Below are 20,647 nucleotides of genomic sequence, written 5' to 3'. Positions count from 1 at the left end.
GTGCTCATTATAATCCCCACCTAATCCATCAAATCTGCCCAAGGTCCATGGGTGACTCTGGCCCCATGGCAGCCTTGAGCAGAGGGATGTGCAGCAAACTCTGCTGCAGCTCTACCCTGAGCTGGACCAGCAAGAGGAAACTGGAAAAGTGCTTAAATTTAGGGGATGGGAGAAAAATAAGACCAGTATCTTCCCACAGCTGATCATGGCAGGGACTCATGGTGAAATGAAGTTGTTTTAGGTTTTTTTCCTAAAAAAAACCCATCCTTAATTACACCTTCCCATGTTTCCACCTGGTTCTGCTGGATGGAGATTTCCCTGATGGCTTTTTAACATCTAAAGGAAAGGAAACAAAGAGGAAGCAAAATATTTGGGCCTTGATCATGCCAGAGCTACAGCCCTCTGAATATTTACTTTTCTCCCTGCTAAAGCAGGGAAGTTTTTGGTCTCTGCTCAACCATTGAGTCCATGTGGATGGATCATGGACATGGAAGAGCTGGAGCTACAGCATGTGGAGGCTGACAGCATGGCTGTGGATCAAGAATTCTGCCTCTTCCTTTATCAGTGGGGGGAATAAAGTAAATTTGTGCTGAAAATCTTCATGTAATCTTATTTTGAGGGGGGAAACACCCACCCCACCCCCCAGTAATAAAAGAAGAGCACTCTCCAGGAAGGGGGACCAAGCAGTGCAAGCTGAACTTTTTTCTTGCTAGCAGGATTTCCTTTTTAATAAAAGATTTCTGACCCTACTGGTATGCAGTAGCCAGGTCAACCAGAAACCTCAGCTGGAAGGTTTGGACCTGCAGTTTCTGGCAAGGGGACAACAGAGTGGCAGGCAGATAAATCAGCTTGTACACACCACCTTGCTGTGAATTAGAGCTGTTCTTTGTGTTCCACTGCTGGGCCATCAATTTCCAGAATAAGATCCTTTCTTTTACGTGGGGTTTGATTCAAGCCTGGAATAAATGGGCAGCTAACAACCGGCTAGAGGCAGGCTCGATGTTGCTGGAGTTAATTAAGAGTAGCATCGGGGCTAAATTTGGCAAGGAGTGGTGAAGTGACTGCCTTCAGAGCCAGGGAAGACAAACCCTTGCTTAGCTCTCTGCATCCAGCTCTTCAAATGCAAATGAACCTGAAAACATCTGCAGGCAGCCCCACAGGACAGCTGCAAAAAGGAGCTCCCAGCACCCAAAAGAGGGGCTGGAGATGTTTAGTCCTCAGCAGCTATTTTCTAAAATAATTTCTAGTAAATAAGAATACATTTCAAAGGGTGAGGCTGAACATCTGCTGCATGGAACAAATGGAGGACAGCACGTGAAAAGGAACATATGTCAGGCATGCACTTCAGAGGCATTGATTACTTGCCTCCAAACCAGGGAGAATTTAAACATATTTGCAGCAAATGTGGAAGGAAAAAAAAAAAAAAAAAGCCTCTGCAGCCTGCAGACACACCTCAGCAGCACAATCCCAGCTTGGCCATACTTTGTCTTCCTGAGGTTGGAGCAGAGAAGTTCTCTGGACTGCAGCTGCTGCCTGGCTGCTTCTGAGGATGCCAAGCCCTGAAAGGCTTTTGCTGGAAGCAAATAATCTCCCTCTAGCAATAGATTGAAAAAACCCATCAAACCAAGTGACTCCTGGAGCCAAATCATAGCAGATATACCAAAATACCTCCCTGCTTTTTTATAAAGTGTCTTCTATGCCAGGAGAAGAGATGGTGACATCCTTACTGGGACTGGTTCTGCAATGGGAACAGTGGGACATGGGCTCCAGGGCTGGAAGGGGATTGCCTGTGACTCAGTCACTTTCTTCAATACCCTGTAACTTAGGGAACTGCCCTTCTGTGTTTTGCTGAGCCCTTTATCCTCAGATTAAATCTTCACTGGCTTACCTGAAGCTCTTCCTTACAAACCAAGTCCAGGATAAGGCTCCTTCAGTAGGCAAGAGAAGGAGAGGTTGGATTTTAGCTCTGAAAGGTGAAACTCTTAGGAAGCAGCATGCAGGAATACTTTGTTCTTGCTTTCAGTGTAACAGAGCTTAGGAAAAGCCCTGATGCTTTTAAAAAAAAAAAGATTTAATTTTTTTTTGGTCTGGGGAATAATCTCCCTACCAGACCTGGGGCTGCTGAAGCTTCACTAAGGTGTTGGTTATGCAGTCAGGATCTCTGGATGCTGCCATCTCCTGCAGTCAGCTTCAGACAGAGGGGAACCAGGAGGGCAACAAGCCCTGAGCAGCCTCTGCAGAAATCATTTTGCTCCCATTATGGTGTGATTAAAAAAGACTCAAAAATCCCACCTTTCTGAAAAGACAGGACTTGTGCCAACACTTTTACTCATCTGGGGGTTTCCAGCCTGAATCAGGGCTGAGGGAGCAGTAAAAAGCTTTGACTCATTTGACAGAGCTGGGCTCTGTCCTCTTCACCTCAGCGTCCCATGGAACCTTGGTAACCAACACAAAATGAGAAGAAGAAAGAGAAAAAAGCCTCTGGAAAATCCAGAAAGCTGCCAGGCAGGCACAACTGCAATTCCCAGGGAGAACCTTAAACTGGAGATGCTGCTTTCTGCCTTTCAGCACCACCTTCACCTCTCTGCTTGGGTTTGCCTCAATATTTTTTCCTCCTTGATGCTGGGAACTCCAGTTATGGAAAGGAAGAGTCCCTGTGGTAATAGCAATGACCTGAGAGAGCCCAGAGCAGAGCTGGGGATGCAGCACAGTGTCCTATTGAGTGCCTGCCCACCATGGCAACAGTGCTGAGGCTCCAAGAATTCCATTTCCAGCGTGCCCCTGGGCCTTGCCTTGACATCTTCATTGTTCCACAGTGAAATAAATAAATAAGGGAACCAAGGGGAGTGTCAAGGCAGTGCAAGAGATGGCCTAGTAGAGAACAGGGTTACCTAATGGTTAATTTAGAAAGGAACATAGCATTAAAAACGTATGAAGGTGGCTACATATTGATGCTGTATAAATATTTAAAGGGATGCCTCTCGTAAGGGCAGTGTTCCAAGCTACACCTAAAATATCGTGTGTGAAGGAAAATTAAAAGAATATTTCACCATTTGGACTTGTTTAATCTGCCTCTAAAAGGCTTTTTCAGCCCAGCTACTGAATATTAGTTTGGGAAAGGGTATCAGACAAAAGGCAATTTTGGTGTAATTCTACCAAAGCCAGCAGAGTTAAACTGAAGTTGATTTTTCTGGCCTTTTAAATAGAATGTAATTTTCTCCATGGGTAGTTATTAAATGCTATTGAGAGAGGCTGCTGTTGCTGTTGGAAAGGCTTTCTAGAGAGGTCACTCTGTCCCATGTGAATTGCACCAGTGACAAACCAGAAGGTTTGTACTTTTTACAACTTGAAGAGTCCCTGAGGGCTCCAGCCACACCACACATCACTACTTGACCCAAAGCTAAGAGCACACATCTCTTCTGAGTTGAGATACCCTGCCTTGACATCCACTCCTGCATTACAAGAATTCTGCCTGTAGAAATTGCTTCAAATATTGGAGGGGGCATTGCAAAAGATATCCATGTGGACATCTGGTCTCATCTCTGTCAGAGAGGACATATTCCCTTAGTGCCCTTTCTGAGGCTTGGCTGCTCTTTGCTGACATTTTGGGGCTTTTTAAGGGTTTGGATCCTTTTCACCAGCTGTGCTAAGCACTGTCTGAGAAAGGAATTCTGCAGCCTTCTTAGCCCAGCCCTTAATTCCTGTAGCCTCACCTGCACATGGACCAATTTGAAGGCTGCAAAAATGCCCAACTGAGAACCTCCTGCATCTCCTCCAGACATGACAGATGTCTTCAGGCTCCTAGACTTGAGGATTCCTTTTTTTTTTTTTTTTTTCTTGACATTCACAAGATCTGGGAAGCTCCTGAAAGGCACATCAAGGCTCTGGATCCCAAATGAGGGGATCCCAGGTACCCAAATTGCAGAGATGTGCAGAAGCCACGATGCAGCTCAGCACGAACCTTCCTGAGAGCTGCCAGGAGCAGGTGCCCACCCAGCACCCATTTCCAGAACTGCTCCTCCAAGGCACCTGGGGTTTCTTTCTGCCTCCACAGCAGCTCAGCTGGCGTGCCAAGGAGCTTGCCTGGCCTGGCAGAAATCAGAAACTCAGTTCTTAGGCAATGCAGCACCAAACTTTGGCTGGATTCTGCATAAATCTCAGCTTAAATGGGAGCCAAACCCAGAGAATGATTTAACCATTTAACAAAAAGCCTAACTGGGAAGACTCTCGGGATGAAAATGGGAACAGATGAGACCTCATAATTGATGTAAGCATAAATTTCCCACTGGTGAGATGAAAATGCAAAGCAGTGTCTTTAAACAAAATGTGAAGCTCTCTCCCTTGAGACAGATAAAAATTAAATGGACAAAGCAGGTTCCAGAAGATCTATTCTTACCCTCGTGCCACTCTGGGCTGGATGGTAGGTATTTTCTGTCTCTCACAGCTCCAAAGCTGAGCTCCAAGAAAGGATTTGTCTGTGCAATACAGTGAAGCTCAGCAATAATTACCCATTGTACTATGTGATGAGCCATCCCTTTGGTTCTTCAGTAACCCGTGCACCTGGACTCCAGCTAAAACCCAATAATATGCACAGAAAACATTTTTTCTGTAAGAGGAGGTGAACATCACGAAAAATCAGAGAGCCTTTGTATGGCATGCCAAACTGCTGAAGCGAAAAAATGTCTTCAGTGAAAGGGCTCAGATGTGAGCATGTTTCAGTGCACAGCTCCAGGAAAAACTCTGATAATAAATGTGAGCTTGTTATCGTTGCTTTTCAGTGGGAAGTGAAGCCGGAAGCAGGGTCATGCTGGCTAATTGAAGCTTACATTTTCATTCAAGCACTGCATTTTAATTATAAACTGGTGACACAAGTGTCACTTGGTTCTTAGCCTGTTCTAAGCAGGCATACGTATAAAAAAAAATATATATTTTCAGTTATTAATGCATTCTTGGGATCATATTCATTATCCCATATGATGGCTCCCAGGCACGTGTCTAATGACATGTTTGGTGCAGGCTAATTCTTACCCCTCTTTTCATACAGGGCTCACACACACATTGGAGGCTGAGCACAGTGCCAGTTGGCCACCAAAACAGGTGCACATTAATGCTAGAAAATCAGCAGCAGTGTCCCCATATTCTGGCAAGCTGCAACCACTTGCTCAGCCCTCTTGGAGCAGAACAGAAAAAGGGATAACCTTTGGGATTTGCTGCAGCCTGTGCTGATACCTGGAGATGCTGATGCTGAGGTCCTGGCTCTCCAGGTCTGGCTCATTTCCTTGCCCCTCGTCCAGCTCTGGTGTCTGGGAGCTCCTCTGATCCTGCAAACTCAAGCATTTTGGCTCTTGGCATGGCCAAAGCCCCGGGTGGGACTTAGAATTCAGGTGGAAAAATTTCTGGCCTGTTTTGCCTTCTCTATGGGGTTTTGCTGCTGTGTCCAAAGACTGTCTCCAGCTAGAACACTGCCATTTATATATGGAAATCACAATAAAATGAGGAAAAAAGAGCACTGGGAACTGGCTTCCGAGAGACACAAAAGCAAGTCATTAAAAATCAGGCCTGGAGCACAAGGAAAAACAATGAAATATCCCTAGAAAGCAAGTTCTGAGGGTAAACCTTTTTCAAAGACACTGAACAGAATAGGATAGCTATTTTTTTTCCCTCTTAATTTGCAACCAAACTATAAAGAGAATTCTACCATAGCAGAACACTGCAAATGAACTGTTCAAATGGTTCCTAAAGATACATCCTTCCTCAAGACTACACGTTTTATTTCAGGTCTTGCATCTTTAAGGTTCCCAAAGCATCTCCCAAACCATCTGCATCTGCCAGTGCTAAAGGCAAGGACACGAGCACAGCAAAAACATGCAGAGCAAAGGAGAAAACTCCCCCCAGCCTCAGAACAAAACTTCAGCTTCCTGAGCAGAACCACAGGGAGGGGGTGCAACCTCGTGATGAGCAGATAAGTGGCACAGTCTTGGCTAAACATTTTTGGAACCCCCTAAATAACTTTCAAAACCTGAAATCTTGTTGACTCCTGATGCCACATCAGCTTCCAAGACAAACTTTCCTTGGAAATGTGGTCAGAACCCCAAAGCCACAGGCTCTGCAAGGATCACACATCATCCCAGAGCATCTTTTGTCTGCAGACAAAACTGTGGTTTTGCAGAGCTTTGGAGGGGGTGGGGGAGATGGACCAGCTCTGCTCCAAACGTGGGCTGGGCAGATCCAAGCAGCCTGGAGCCTGAGCCAAGAAACTCAGCCTCTTGCCAGGCTCCTTGGCGTGGGTTCAGTGCAGGCATCAATGGAAAAGGGGCTCTTGGATCGGGGCCGGCTGCGTCCTGCCGGCTGCATGAGGTTGGGCTGGCTGCAAAGGGCAGGCTGCTGAACCCCAAATTCCTGCAGGAACAAAGACCTGGGTTTGGGCTGGCTGCTGAACCCCAAATTCCTGCAGGAACAAAGACCTGGGGCTGGGCTGGCTGCTGAACCCCAAATTCCTGCAGGAACAAAGTCCTGGGGCTGGGCTGGCTGCTGGAAGGGGTGAGGAAAAGCCTGGTTAGGCTGAGCAACTTAAACCACCTGGTTAGGGTGAGCAACTTGAGTTCTGAGAAGCCATCTTCCAGCTGCTACGTAGGTCCCTGACTTATTAACTTTAATTATTATTATTTTTATTAAATTATTTTTTACTATTATTATTATTTATAATTTTTATTTTTTATCTTTTTTATTTTTTTATATTTTATTTATCTATATTCTACACAAAACTGCATTATTTAAAATGTATAAATGGGAGGAAACTGATCTGAAGGCTCTGGGAGAGAATTGGCAGGGACTTAAAAATGGTCATTAACCATTTTAATGGTCATTAACCATTAAATGGTCATTTCTGGGGAAAAAAAAAAGCACCAATATAATTTTTATTATAATTATATAATATAATTACTATTAATACTATTAAATTAATTATTATTGATATTTTATCATGCCTAGGACAGCTCTGCTTGGTATCTTTTCTAACAGTTCCCCTAATAAAACCTGACTGAGCTTGTTAATGATGTTGTCAGGTTCTAATGGGACAGAACCACTGCCACGGGGGGGTTTGGCAGGTGGCAGAGTGGGACCAGGGGATGTTGAATTTAGGAGGGAATAGATGAAACCTGCACTGGAAACCACACACCAATAACACACCAACCATCAGGCCCACCTGGAGAGGAATGATCTATTTGGGGCTTTTTGCTCCCCTGACCCCAGTAGCAGAGCTTTGCCCAGTGAATCTGAGGGCTTTGACCCTCTCCATGATCCCTGTGGATAAAACTGTGATGTGACACAACCCAACTTGCTGTTTCATCAGCTTTGCTAAATGAAAGTAACACCCAAAGAAACCAACTCCAGCCAATTCTGCCTTAAAATGTGTGCCAGGAGCATTGCCTGAGTGTTGAAGATCCACTGGACAAAGATGCTTAAAGCCACTCTTGCTATTAGTATTACTTTCATACCTGGCTACCTTTGAAAACTTGAATTAATCACAAGGTTTCCCAGCATCCAGACTTTGCTATTTCATCTGCTTGTGGGCAGCTGTATGCTGAGGGTTGAGCTTTAAAAAAAAACCAAACCAAACCAACAACAACCACATGGGAATTCTTCCAACAAAATTATCCAGTGTCTTGCTAAGAGCCATCACTGACACTCAGTGAGCCTTGAGATAGGTAGGCACAGCTCTGAGATAGGGCTATGCAATAAGCTGTATTTTAGATTTGATTATATTTAGGCAATGTACCTCTGGCAAGATCCTATTTCAAGTTATAATTGCAACATGTCAGGGCTCCTTTTTAATGCCTCCCAGCAACAATAGATAAAGCATGCCTCTGGGATGCAAGAAAGACACAATAACAATCCTCACATTATTGAATGCTATATATTTGGCCAGGAGAAAATATCCAGTTATCCATATTCTACACAAAACTGCATTATTTAAAATGTATAAATGGGAGGAAACTGATCTGAAGGCTCTGGGAGAGAATTGGCAGGGACTTAAAAATGGTCATTAACTACATCTGGGGGAAAAAAAAAAAAAAAGAAAGCCAAACTCAAACCCTGGCAGCCAAACAAAGGTGGTAATTCCTCCCAGATCTGGGTGCCTCTCCCACTGGAGCAGGAGATGCTGCTCCCTCCTGAACATCTTTCAAGTTCCTGGCGTTACCAAGCTACCAGGACTGGCTGAGAGGCATTCAAAGGGCATAACTAAGTGGCATAATTCCAAAACAGCAATTAAAAGGCAGAATGCTTGAAAAAAGAACAATAAAAGTGGTTAATCCATCTCAGGGCCTGGCAATTCACACAGGAAATGCAGGAATTCCGTAAGGTGCTCGCCCCTCTCCGCCTCCCCGGATCCTTCCTGCTGGTTTTTAGTGGAGCATTCCTCCACTTGACCAAAAAAATGACTCAGTTCTGGTGAAGAAGAGCTTAGAGTGCTGCTTGTGAAGGAAGAAAGGAGCCTGGATAAACAGACTAAACCGGGTAGAGAAAAGTGAACCCAGGGCTCGTGCCTTTGATGAGTCTCTGATGACACTTTTTTCACTGGAAGGAGGGCAGAGATGCTCAAGAGCTAAGAAGAGAAATTAAAAATCCTAAATTTCTGCCTTGGGGCAGTGTCTACCAGTTTTCTAAAGAAAGACTCTTGCTCCATCCTTGAAAAGCTAATTTAGAAAAGGATCTTTTTTCGCTGAAGGAAAGTTCCAACATTTCAGCAAGGAGAGAGAGGAAGAGAATGAGAACAAAGCTGCTCAGACTACAGGATGCCAAGAGGAGGAGGAAGAGGGCTTGGCCTCTCTGCCAGCTGAAATCAAGAACTGCTTCAATGCTTTCACTGCATGCAACAACTGGCAAAAATACTCCTAAATTTGAAGGGAAACCTAACTAGAGTCTGTCCAGGCTGGGCCATCCATCCTTCAGCCTTGCTATGTTGAGAGATTAGAGAGGCCACATATCATCATCATTATAATCAATCCCAGTAGAGAGAAAGTCACAGCCTCAGATGTTGCTGTGGTCCCCAGCACCTCTGTGTGTCCCTCAAAACAACCACTCTGAAAGACAAAACCAGCCATCATAGCCCAGGTTAGAGTCACCTTGCACTCTGAAATTCTGAAGGTAAAATGAACTGCTGTACTCTGGTACAAACAACTAAATGAAAACAACTAGCTGGGAACAGAAGAGAGAGAACAAAATATCCAGTAATTTAACAGATTCAAATATGCTGAAGGAGAGAGAGACTTTAGGGCAAGGCAGAAAATAGTGAGGAGCCCTGCACAGCACTGGAGATGGCTACTGAAAACATCCTTTTCTTCTGAAGTCATCAATGTGTATCAGCCTCTCTGACATATGGGCAGTTGTACATTTATCCTGTTTATTTTACTACTCCTATGCATCCTGCTTTGCCATCTGTTGGGAAGAAATTGGATGCTGAACCATAAGTCTGTGACATAATAAATACAAGTAAACAGAAACCTAAAAGCAAGATAAGCACAAAGTAATGTTTGGAAGCAGGACCAGGTTTTCAGTTCAATAGTATGATTTATTTACCAAGATGAGTCTTGGCTCAGAAAAGAGGGATGAGCAGGAAAAGGTCCAATTGAAGGGCAGATCCACCATCCCTTCTCTTATATTGGCTTCATACTGGCACAATTCCACTGCCTTCCTAGAAAGCAGTTAAATTCATGTAGGTGGAGAATCAGGCTTAATCCTGTCCCTCAAGGAAGACATGCTTCAACACAAAATATTGCATGTATAAAACATAAGTTGCAAGCAAAATGCTTCAAACCCAGTTAAAGCAGTGTTCACACACCCTCCCTGAGCTGGGCAGCCCTGTGTCCCAGTTTCTCCACATCTTCTTTTATTATTAGGATGAGAGGAAAGTGGGTGGGGAAGGAAGCACATTTATCCCTCCTAGGCAGAGCAGGAAGATTGAAAAAAAAAATATATATTGTCTCCAAACCATGCAGGACACCCAGCAATGGGCAGACCCACAAACCCATCCATCCTCCAGTTCCTGTTTGGGGATGCAGAGGTTCCTGCTCAGCTCTGGCACACAGATCACAGACACCAACTAAATACCTGGATTTTAATGATCTTGAATTATACCCAGAAAACAAAAGAATGAAAAAACAGGAGAAAAAAAGGCTACAGAATGGAGAGACCAGAAATACTCCACTTGTCCCCCAGCTTTTGAAAGAGATTTGTGTGTTTTAGACTCTGACCAGAGCCCCAGCTCTGACAGCACCACCTGGGCAGACGTGATGCAGACAGACCCAGCAAATGGATCCATCAGGGGAATCATCATTCTGCTGAAATTTTACAGCAACAACAACAAAAATACATTGACACACTTCACCTGTGTTACCAGGTGAGGGTTGGTAAAGCTGCCAGAAGGCAGGGCAAGCCCTGAGGAGGTGCAACAACTACAAGCTCCTGGCAGTATCTAAAAGCAGGAATAAAAACCCACAGCAGAGGGTCAGCTAAAGGTAATGGCAGCTGGAAGAAACCCAAAGAACACATTACATTACATTGCAGAGGTCCCTGAGAACCCCAAAATGACTTGCTTGGGGCTCTTCCAGAGCATGCAAAAGCCATCTGTCAGCTACCTACAGTCTGTATAATTATATACAGAATTTAGAAGTCTCTATTGCACCAGACAGCCACAGGTAGCCTGCTTGTGTTACCTGGTGCCTCCTGGACTCTTCACATAACATTTCTGAAACCCAGGAAAGGTAAATATTATCCACATTACATCTTGCACAGCTGAAGTAGCCTTACAGGTGCTCTCCCTGGTTTACAGCCTTCAGGGACTGTTGCTAATGCCCAGAAAGTCTTTAGGATCTAAGTTTTCTGTTGGGCTGTCTGACACGAAGAGAGAAAAAACCCAAACCCTCATGTAGCCAGATAGCTCCCTCCAGGCTATATAGTGGATTGAGTTCAAGAAAGCAAGTTCAATGAATTAAAGTGACATATATTCAGTCAATTAGCTTCAGATCCCTGTTTCATAGAGCATTTCAGGAAGAATGGATGTTCTGTTCCAACAGTATGGTCATTTGAGAACTTCTGTCACCAGTGTTCAAAGAGGTGCAGTTAGGAGATCCTTAACCTGCTTGCTGCTGCACAGAATTTCTCAGTATTTTAAGATCTGTTATGCTATGGAAAATATTTTGAAGAGCTTGAACTCTGCATGCCTCAAGACTGCTGCAGATTCAGAAGCTCTCGCTAACAAATGGAAGGCTCTTGAAAAAAATCCATCTGAAAAGGCTGTCAAAAATCACTCCATCAACAGCTGACAAAACCACACTGCTTCACTCCTTGTAAAGATGATACTGGAGCTCTAAGAATTGCTTTTGAAAACAAGGAGTGGGGCACAGGCACTTCCTCAAGGAATCCTTCTACCAAGGAAATGGAGATGAAATGTATGGAAAGAAAGAACAAAGCTCAGAAAAGGCCCTGTTTACATTTGTTTTGAGAGATCTATGGATGAAAGATCACTCTTCAGGACCTAAAATGCCTCTACAAAATATCTTTGTATTTTCCAAGCAATAGGAAAACACAGAGATTTTCTCATGGCAGAGCCACTCCTTTCTGTGGCCTCTTCCCCCACGATGTGAGCACAGGCACACAATCCTGGAAAGACTGAGACCATCCCTTAACCCACCTCCTAGTGCCTCTGGATATAACCTTGGAGGCAGGTCATGTCTGATATTAAACTGACAGAACATTTCCTCCTGGCCAAACAAAACTCTGGCAAGAGTGTCTGAATAGAAAGCTTGCCCTGGATTTAGCTCATTCCCAAGCACGGTGGTGTGAGGACTTCATAGCTTTGCTTTGGGAATACTAAAGAATATTCATTCTTCTTGGATGAGCCATGAATTTGCAGGATTGATGGATGGCAGCTTTCCTTTATTTGCCTGCCTCAAACACTTGTAAAACATTTTTATTTTGTTTTCAAGAGTAGCCATGGAAGCAACGCATGCGTGTGCTGCCCTCCCCCTCTTTGTGCCCATTCATCCATGCTGGAAAACTTGTAAATAATTGTGCAAACGTGTGTTGGTGCAAGTTTTCAAGTCATTTCCTCAGCCCTTCCTTCCCAATTATCAACGTTCCAGCCACCCAGTCAGGCAGGACACGTGGCTCCACGTGAATTAAATAACCAGTTGCACCCCTTGTAAAGTAAACGGCAAACAGGGAATGCTGAAAGCTGCAGACACCATGGGTTCAAAGGCATTCATGTGCTGAAGTGCTTAATAAAATATTCTTTGAATAAATTTAAATTACAAGTGCATTACTTGATTTCATATCTGGATGTCACGGGGCCTGCAGAGCTCTATTGTGAGCTGTTCTATTAACTTCAGCATGATTGTTCACCAAGATAAGCAGGTACAGAGGAAAAAGTGGTGCTTTTAAAATACTTTTTTTTCTAGGAAAATATTTTAATGCCAGACCCTCCTTGTGAGTAAGAACGTGCAAGGTTTACATAGATGTGCTGTGCATTTAACACAGGCACAGGAGCTGCTGGAAAATTATGGTGAAATTATCATAGAATCATAGAATTGGCTGGGTTGGAAGGGACTTCAGAGATCATCGAGTCCAACCCTTGTAATCTTATGGAAGATTATCTCTCTTTTTTAGGTGAGGTTGGCCATGGCAGGATTACTCTTAAGGCACAGCATTTGCTGTGGTTGGGAGACTCAGGTTGTGAGGATCCACAGCTTGTGACAACTCCTGTAGCTTGAGTGTGGACAAGGGACATGAAAGCAGTCCCTTGAAATGGGGCTGATTTGCTCTTCCACTGTTAATTTGTGGGTTGGGGTGAAGCTTTCAGGACAGGATGGCTGCATGGGAGCTTCCCCAGAAACTTCTTCCACTGGTAAGAGTTTAACTTTAGGTGTCAGAACTGCAGCTACCAGGGGTGCTGTGGCTCCAGAAAACCAAAAACCAGCTTTGCCAGGGAGCCCTGGGCCATTTCATTGCAGAGGCTCAGTGGAATTGCATCCACTCCTGCTACACATGCATTCATCCCAAGAATTATTTTCAGGAGTTTCCTACCCAAGGCAATTACCTGGATATCCATTTTTTAAATCCTGCTCTTGTTTCAAACCCACTCAGTCAGCCTCCTGTCCCCACTTCTGGCAAACATGCTAAAAGAACAGAATTGAGATGATAGAGGCAAAAGTTTGACTTATTTATCATTAATGCTACTTCTTGAGTGAATAAGCTCATAGGAGTATTGGCTATGAGTCCCAAAACATGATTTCCTCCCCAAGATGTGATGCTCCAAACAAAGATAAGGTGCTGGATCCCTAAAATAATCACTTCAGTTACCATTAAAATGCAGATTTGTTGTTAAACACGGTCAGAAAGCAGAAAAGCAGGAGCACATTGAAGAATACCTAATAATTTAGTTAGAAGATTATTCTTTTCCATTCTCTTTTTGTTTGAAAACTTGGAATCTGGGATCCTGAACAGGTGACTGCTCCAACTGCAGCACACAGGTTGGTTTATGGATGTAGCTGAGAAACATTTTAATGGAAAATTTCAGCTGACCTGAAATTCACTCTGCAAAATGCTTTATTCATGTCAAAAGCAATTTGAGAGGCTGTGCAAGGTATGTTCAGCTTTTGCACATTTCTGCCTTAGATTTGTCTTCTTAAGAGAAGAACGAAATGGTGCTTAAGACCATTAAAATAAACTAAGTAGGCTTTTCTAATTATGAGTCCAAAACACAAAAAGAGCTCTAAAAATAGGTTTGAAGCCAGACCATTTAATCAGCTATAAAAATCTATAACTGAAATGATTTTCTTGCTCTGTATCTGCTCAGAGTTGTAACTATTCTCTTACTAACAGATCCCATCCACTCTGAATGAGTGATGCTCTGAAACAGTCGAGGGGGTGTTGCTTTAAACCAGCTCCTAGAAACAGTTTTATTATTTTATGAAACAAAGGAGCCTTTCCATGTCAAAATCTGACTCCCCTGATATGGTTTAAAATGTGAATATTTCCATGTGTCTATAGATTTTTTACAAAGAGAGAACATACTGAAAATGAAGGAGAGAAAGTAGCCTGAGCTCCTCATATCTGTGAACAGCTGACAGCTTGCTCAAACTCTCCATTCTTAGCACATATTTGACAACTTCAATTTTTATAACTTCGTGGTTTGATTATGAGCAGTTGAATTTTGAGCAGAAAAAAGGAGAATTTGAATTTGAGCAGAAAAGCTCACTTTCTGTTGAATAGATGAGTCCCACACCCATGAAATGCCTTTTTTTTTTTTACACCCTTTGCTGAAGCTTTGCTCCTTTCTCAGGACTTTACAGACTTCTTTTATTCTTATTTTTTAAAGCAGTTCTTACTTACACCCAGTTTAAAATCAAAGGAAAAATTCCACCAGTTTCAGTCAAAGCTGCCCTTCATTTCTATGAATGAGATTCCTGGAAGACTTTGGGAAACTCAGGGATTTCTCCCAGAAACAACAGGCCCAGTCCAGTCTCAGCAACATGCACAAGATGCAAACAAAACTTATTTTCCATGGAAAAAGGAGACTGAGGACACAAGCTCAGCGAAAATCACAAGATTTGGTTCAAGTGGAAGATGCTCAGCATCTCTCAAGCAAACTCAGGAGCTCTCATCTGCAAACCCTTATTTTCCAGGTGTCATAAAAGCCCATTCTGAGAGTTAGATTCCCATCAGGAGTTATAAACCCCAGCGTTATCATTACCCGTAAACCTTCACATTTCAGTAATTCTTTCTCCTTTTATTGCCAAAAAAATATGTATTTTCTTGTCCTACAGCTATGCTGTGTATGCAGCCTATTACCAGGTAGCAAATCTGATTTTTTTAAGAGGCAAATGATGTCACTCTGGAGCCTTAAATTGTGAGCAGGAGATGAGAACAGACGTGAGGATGAGGTGCTCCTACCACAGCTTTTTCTGGGAAGCAAAAAAACCCAAAAAAACCCTCTGAGAACAGCTGCTAGACTCTGAACTGTAGCTGGGCTTGTCTGGGCTGAGCTGTCTGTCAGAATAAACCAGGTTTGCAAAGTTCATGTCTGCTCAGTTGTGCTGCTGGCTTTAGGTGCACTGCAGCCAACATGCCAAGTGCCTTAACGTAAGAGGAAAGACTCCGGAGCATCCTTACCCCAACGAGCCACAAAGCAGCTCAGAAAAACTCCAAAGCTTTCCTCTACTCTCTCTCCCTTGCATCCAGCATCACCAAGGCTCTGTTAGCTGCTGGTACAGAGGGAATAGACCAGGCAGGTGAGGGGGTTCGGAGCCCCGGTGGTCCTGGCCCCACTGCCAGCCCCTGCTTGTGGTGTGTGGCCCTTTGCTGGGGATGTGCTGGGTGGTCAGAGGTCTGCAGGCTTGGCTGGCAGATGTGGTTTCCCATCTGGGCTTTCTGATGTGCTGTGCCAAAGCCTCTAAAAACCCTCATGTGTTTCTTTGTCCCGGGAGTTAGCTGCCATGCCTCCTCTACAACTCCATTTTCAGAGGCAGCCACATGTTTGGCCTCTGTGGGGAATCTCTGTGTCCTCCTGCCCACCCCAGCCCCTAAACCACACCTTTTAGTGTTAATATTATTCATCCTGACCCTCGGGCTCTATTAAACAACCCCGAGTTACTGCACTGAAGCACCTCAACAGCAGCACCTTCAACCAGATTCCTGGTGTCTGAGAGCAGACAGGGAGGAACTTGGGCATCTCCTGTCCTGCTCCAGAGCTGCACCCCATCCCCAAAGCTCCTGAGACAAAAACCCCGGGGGAGCTCCAACCCCAAAAGCCGGGGGACTCACGTGTACCCCAAAAAGCCCCGAACTGGCCAGAACCCTCCCAAAGCCTTAAAACCTCGGGGTCCCTGATCCCCGGGGTGAGGGGTGCGGAGCTCAGTCGCCCCCTTGGGCAGAGCTCCCCAGGGCAGAGCTCCGCATCCCGCTGCCCGGTTCCCATGGCAATCTCGGAGATGCCGGTTGCCACGGTAACGCCATCCTCCTCCTCGGCCGTGTCCGAGGCGGCGGCTCCGGCTCCGGTTGAGCTCTGCCCGGTTGCTCCGGGCGTTCAGCCGGTCCCCTCGGGAAGTTGCTTTCCCTTCGCCCCGTCTAGGCGCGATTCCCCCATCCCCTTTTACCCCTCCTTGGGTACCTTCGAGGCAGCAGATCCTCCAGAGCCCGGAGTGTGTGAGATCGCCCCGCGCCCTCCGAGGCGGCCCCTGCGCTTCGTCCGCCGTGATGTTGGTGCCGTTGCAGATGTGAGCGCTGGAGTAGAGCCAGTAGTCGGTACCGATGGCGATGGCCATGAGGCTGAAGGCGGCGAAGGCGCCCACCGTGGTCAGCAGCATCTGGACGCCACGGTCACACCACACCATGGTGCTTCATAGTCCCCGCACGCTGCGCGGGGGCCGCAGGACACCGCCCGGCAGCCGCCGCCCGCGGGAGCGGCCGAGTCACGGGGCGGGGGGCGGAGGCGGGGGGCGGAGGGGGGGTGGGAGCCGCCGCGGGGCCGGGCTCCGCCGACAGCCGCGCCCCCCCGCACCGCCCCGGCCCCGGAGGGAGGCAGGGAGGGACCGCCCGGCCGCGGACCCTCGGGAAGGGAGAGGCATCCTCACCCCCATCCCCCGACGTGGTGCCCCCGCCGGGGAGAGATTCCCCCCTCCCCAGCCCGACCCGCATCGCTTTGTTCCTTTGCTGCCGGTGGGCTCTGTCAGTGGGAGATTTCACGGGGGATGGAAGAGGGTGCGAGTCTCACTCTGGACCCCCCTCCCCTCCCCATCCTCCCTGCACACTCCACAGCCCGGCCAAAATTTAGGTGGAGATGAAGGAGGTGTTGCACACCTAATGGGTATCAAGCTCTGCACCTTCCATGCTGTCTCGGGTGGGTTGGGCACGGCAGGGGCTGCCCGAGAGATCACCCGAGAAATGGGGCCAAGTAGAGTGGGGAAAAGTGTTGCAGGACCGAGGAGAGTGGCCACAGACTGAGAGAACAGCAGAACGAACGTGGGGGGTTGGCCAGGAGTTCCTCCCACGGCCTTGCTGTGTGACTGGTTACACAAGGAGGTTGTAGACAAGCATTGGAGTTGGTGGTTCTCCCCTGTTTGGAAGGGGATGGAGACAACCCAGCATCCCCAAATCATTCTCCTTTGGAAAACCAAGGGGAGAAACATCAACACCATTTTTCTTCTTGTGTTATCCTGCCTTCCACCCCTGAATCTCATCTCTGGGAATTGACAGCTCGGTCCTGCCTCCACCTCACCCAAGTGACAAGGCAGATGAATGGGAAGCTTTCCTGATCAGCTAATGCATTTGTGTGGAGGGAACAGAGCAGCACACCAGTTTTCTGTATATGAATTAGGGAGTGGGAGGACAAGAGCTACAAACCTTGAGAAATACAGCACTCCTCCCGAGCAGTGCGTGGATGGCTGCAGGTGCTCCTGCGACTCAGTGGCTCAGCATCCCAGCACAGAGATGCTTTTCAGCTGCTCCTCCTCTTCACAAAATCTGGGAGAAAGCAAAAAGCAAATGCAAATTAAAAGGTGGTCGTTATTTCACAGAGACCTTGGCAAACTGCTCAGCCTGGAGCCAATAAATGCAGAAGAGCCCCAAAAGCTGGGTGCTTGCCTTAAGCATGTAAATGATTCTTTTCAGCTGTAGTTTGTAGGTCTATCAGTGCTTCTGCAAAACCTCCTTCTAATGAATGTCTCCATTAGGGATGGAAGAGTGAAGCCAGGTAAACTCAAAAGCAGAGTGAATCCTCCTTCAGAAAAACTGGATCGAGCATTTAAGTTTAATGAGGTTCAACAAACTTCTCATTTTAAAATATATGTTTGTACCTCTGGGCTTTGGGGCTTTGGACAAGAGTGGGAAAATGAGCTACTGAAACAGCAGGAGAGAAGCTATTTCCATAGCATTTTAAACCTATCGAGCCTTAATTAATATTATTTATTTGTATTACTGTGTTGCCTGAGGGAGCTGCTTCTGCCTGGTTCGCCATAGCAAGGAGCAGGGGAAGGGTTGGGGGGGCTGTAACCAGGGCTGGGGTCCCACTCAGCACAGAAATCTCCTTCTCAAACACTCCCAGTCCAGACACAGAACAGGAGACAGGATGAATGGTGGTTGCTCTGGTGGGTTCTTAGCAGCAGGAAGGGTACACCCAACTCCAGGCTCCTCCATGCAGCCACCTGCCCATGCAGCCCTATTGATTGAGCAAGGTAATGCTTCACCATTAACAGAATTTATTAATAAAATGTCTTGCCCCTCCTCCTCCCTCTTCATTTTAGCAAAGAAAATGGTTGTTTCTGTTTCTACTGCCCTCTGAGAAAAAAACCTCAGGCTCCTAAAGGGTTACAGAGAAGCATCCAAGGCAGTAATTTTCTGGCCAAGCTATCTCCTTTAGTTTAGAAATGTTCTCTGTTCTTTGGAGATGCATGAAGTAGATTGTGGGAGAGCTAATATTATATTCCACTACTGAAAGCTGGTGGAGTATTTTACATTGATGTCTGGCTCTAGTGATTTTCTAAGGATTTTGAATTCATTAAATCCAACCATTGAATAATCTCTGCTCGTGGTGGAAGGAAGGCTAAAGTGCTTATGCTCCTCAAGAGCAAAAGAGCATGTAGTCTTTTCTTAAATGCAAAAGCTATCTGACCTACTATATGTAATAAAGGTTGTCTCTCATGTAACCTTTGATTTGCAGCCTTTGCTCACCATACAGCCCTAAGTCACTGATGGGGGATGTAGCCACGAGGCAGCCTTGCTGAGAGATTTTGCACTGCAGCCTCTGTCCTCAAACAGAATTAAAACCCAATTGTTCCAAGCTCAGACCAGAGGCAGAAGCTCATGACAAGAGGAAGATAAAGTCCCACATCTTCTCTCTGTAATTTAGACCCTCCCTTGACACAAATCAAGGCCACACGTCCAAACGCAGAAATATCTTTTATGCAGGAGAAACAGAAACTGGAAACCAAATTGTTTTGGTTCCTTGATGTTCAAAGGTTTAAATGAAATCCCGTGCCTGATCATTTTACTTCTGAACTGAGTAACTGTTCCTTTGGAGATGAAACTTCAGCTTTAACTGAATTCAGGGAGAGCTGTCACTAATAAAATCCTGCCCCAGAGACACTGCTGGTATCAGAAGAAAACTGCAAGATGTTACCATTTAGCATTACTGCTTCTGCTGCTAAATGTCAATCAAATTAACTTTAATAGATCAGACTTTTCTTAATCAACCATCTAGAAAAATAACACTAGAATTTCACTAAAAGAAACTTTGGGAAATTGCTCAAGAAGAACTCAAGAGAATTCGTTCTCAAAATGAAAATAATCACTTCAGTTAAATAGAGCTTTTGATGTAGACACAGCCCAACCATCATCAAAGCCTGGAACAGATATTTCATCCTCCCTTGTCCTTTTTCAGCCTTTAGTTCTATGCTTATGAGAATGAATTTTTTCCATCTAAGAGTGTCCTAAAGCTAGGACATCTATCTGCTTGCCTGTTGTCCTCTCCTCCAGGTCTTGAGATCTTCCCTCTGTAACTGGATGCTGATATTAGGAAAAAAAAAATCCTTAATCATTTCCTGCAGGTGATGGTATGTATGAAGAACTGAAGAAAGGTTTCATCCATTTTGTGCAGCATCACAGAACCTTCTTTCATACCCAGGGAAGGTGTGAGATTTGGTTGAACTCCCTGGGTTAGCAGCAAAGCTCCACAACTGCACAGACCCCCAGCCCAAGCAAAAACCTGGTGCAAATATGGGATGTGGCAGGTGGCATCCCTGATGTCACAGGTCTATCCCTAATCACAAGTATAATTAAGAAGGACTAATGATAAAGTTGTTCATTTTCATATAGCTTGGATCTTACAGGTTAGGATGCTATGTACCAAACCACATCAGGAGACCTTTGCAGAGCTGCAGCCAAACGCCCAGCTCATCAGTTCTGTGGCAAAATAAAGGCTGAATTCACTTCTTCTAAGGTCTGGTGTGGTACCTGTCCCACCTATTCCTTCTGTTATCATTCATCACATAGTGTGAGGACATAGGGCTTTCACCTCTGAGGACCCCAGGCTGTGTTCTGCCTCCTCCAGGAAGGCTGGCACAGAAGTCACCATCACATCTCAGAGGCTTGAGTCTGGAAAAAGGTGAACTTGAGTTCTCCCTGAGGAGTCATGAGGCTGAATTTCTTTTTCAGTCCCAGAAAAGACCATCTGAAGTCAGCATGAATGGTTTTAGGTTGTCCTTAGAGCGGAAGAAATGGTTATCTCAAAAGAAAAATATTGGCATTCTCTTGCCACTTGAGGGACAAGAGCTTAGCCTTGGTTCTGTTCCTTTTAATATATTAACTATTCCTTGGCTTAGTCATGGGAAGCAAAGCAACACAACTGCTTTCTAATAAATAAAATTTGCTCAGAAGCAAGTCAGAAGCTTTCCAGATAACTGAATTTTGAGATTGCCAGGAAGCCAGATGCTGCTATTGGAAAAGGAGCTGCTATGGTTTGTCAGCTGAGCCTAGAAATTGATACCCAAGACTGAGATGATGAGACAGACTCGATGATAGCACTTCTATAAATAATTTGAGGAAAACTTTCTTCCTTTAAAGAAAATTTATCTCGTTTACTAGAGACTTGCAC

General features: G+C 45.3%; 1 protein-coding gene across 1 annotated transcript in view; it reads right to left on the bottom strand.

Moving 5' to 3' along the window:
• CACNG4 (calcium voltage-gated channel auxiliary subunit gamma 4) overlaps positions 1–16,391 on the bottom strand; it is a 38,475-nt gene extending 22,084 nt beyond the window's left edge. Inside the window, exon 1 of the mRNA XM_030461898.1 lies at positions 16,169–16,391. Within this exon, the coding sequence (XP_030317758.1) occupies positions 16,169–16,391 (223 nt within the window). The remainder of the gene's footprint in view (positions 1–16,168) is intronic.
• Between the last annotated feature and the right edge of the window lie 4,256 nt (positions 16,392–20,647).

This window comes from Calypte anna, chromosome 18, assembly GCF_003957555.1.
Source record: "Calypte anna isolate BGI_N300 chromosome 18, bCalAnn1_v1.p, whole genome shotgun sequence".
Classification (NCBI taxonomy): Eukaryota; Metazoa; Chordata; class Aves; order Apodiformes; family Trochilidae; genus Calypte; species Calypte anna.
This window is presented reverse-complemented; position numbering and strand designations above follow the sequence as displayed.